The 1,040-nt window shown below is 45.5% G+C and overlaps 1 protein-coding gene across 1 annotated transcript; it reads left to right on the top strand.

Annotated features, from left to right (window-relative positions):
• Nucleotides 1-777: 777 nt before the first annotated feature.
• On the top strand, nt 778-1,026 carry Pmar_PMAR005086 (conserved hypothetical protein; the record flags this gene model as incomplete). The annotated part of the gene is made up of 1 exon (XM_002780844.1): nt 778-1,026. A coding segment is annotated over one exon (249 nt), but the record flags the coding sequence as incomplete, so codon positions are not given.
• Between the last annotated feature and the right edge of the window lie 14 nt (nt 1,027-1,040).

Here is a 1,040-nt window from a genome sequence, read left to right on the forward strand (position 1 = left end):
CCTTCTTAAGATGCAGAGACTCTCTAGTAACTCCGCCGCTAGTATGGAGTCGGCGTAACGCTTCAGTTCGGCGGCTTACACCACACTTATACCATGCTAACCTCACTTCTCTTTGGCAATTAATGGAAGTTCGTCAACTTGACGACGTCAAGTCATGCGCCGGCGTGCGGTTTGTCGGTTATGTCTTTCAAGATCGGAAAGCCTTTGAAGTGGTGGGAAGTCCTTACCTGTTCAGCTAGAGTTTCTGACCTCGTCTGCTTTTCTTGATGGTTTTAACGAATCGTCCTATCTCCTGGAGGATGGTTGGTTGATGCAATCTCCACAACCGGTTGATGTTCATAGCGATGGGTTCGGAGTTATCAACTAACTTCGGCCTCAAATGATCCTTTTATTGTTGCGTTATTGCGAGATATAAAATAACTAACGGAAGGAAGCATTGTGAAGGTGTATGTAGATATTCGAAGGTATGAAACCGAGTGAGTCGTATCTTAGTAACCAACATAAAACTACCCTTTATGCTGACACTCACTCGAGGGATGGTCAAACGTTATTCACACACCGGCAAACGGAGACAGCCACATCCTACATTGTGATACCTAGTCGCAGCTGAAAGTCACCTATAGCGGGACGGAGTTCGACGGCTGCGACGCTAGGCTTAGCGCGGTGCTTCCAGCAACTTGATCGTAGAACACTATCAGTTGTATGATAATGATAACACATCACATCATATCGTATCATATTGTCTTTTGCAGTTTCTATTTTTATAAGGTCACTAATATGGACTCACCGACTACAAGTGTTGTTTCCTCATTTCTCGAGGCTGCTTATCAGGGCGATATGAATCGCATGAAGGAGCTTATGGCCAGCAACTCCGGTCTATCTGTTAATGTTCAAGACTATGATAAGAGAACTCCTCTTCATTTAGCTGCTGCTGGTGGTCACATGGATGCTGTCCAATATTTGTTGGGTGAGGGGGCTCAGCTCAAGACTGATCGCTTCGGTATGCTTCCTATCCACGATGCTGTGGTGAACCATCATAG

Source organism: Perkinsus marinus, assembly GCF_000006405.1.
Source record: "Perkinsus marinus ATCC 50983 genomic scaffold scf_1104296943992, whole genome shotgun sequence".
NCBI classification, from domain to species: domain Eukaryota; phylum Perkinsozoa; order Perkinsida; family Perkinsidae; genus Perkinsus; species Perkinsus marinus.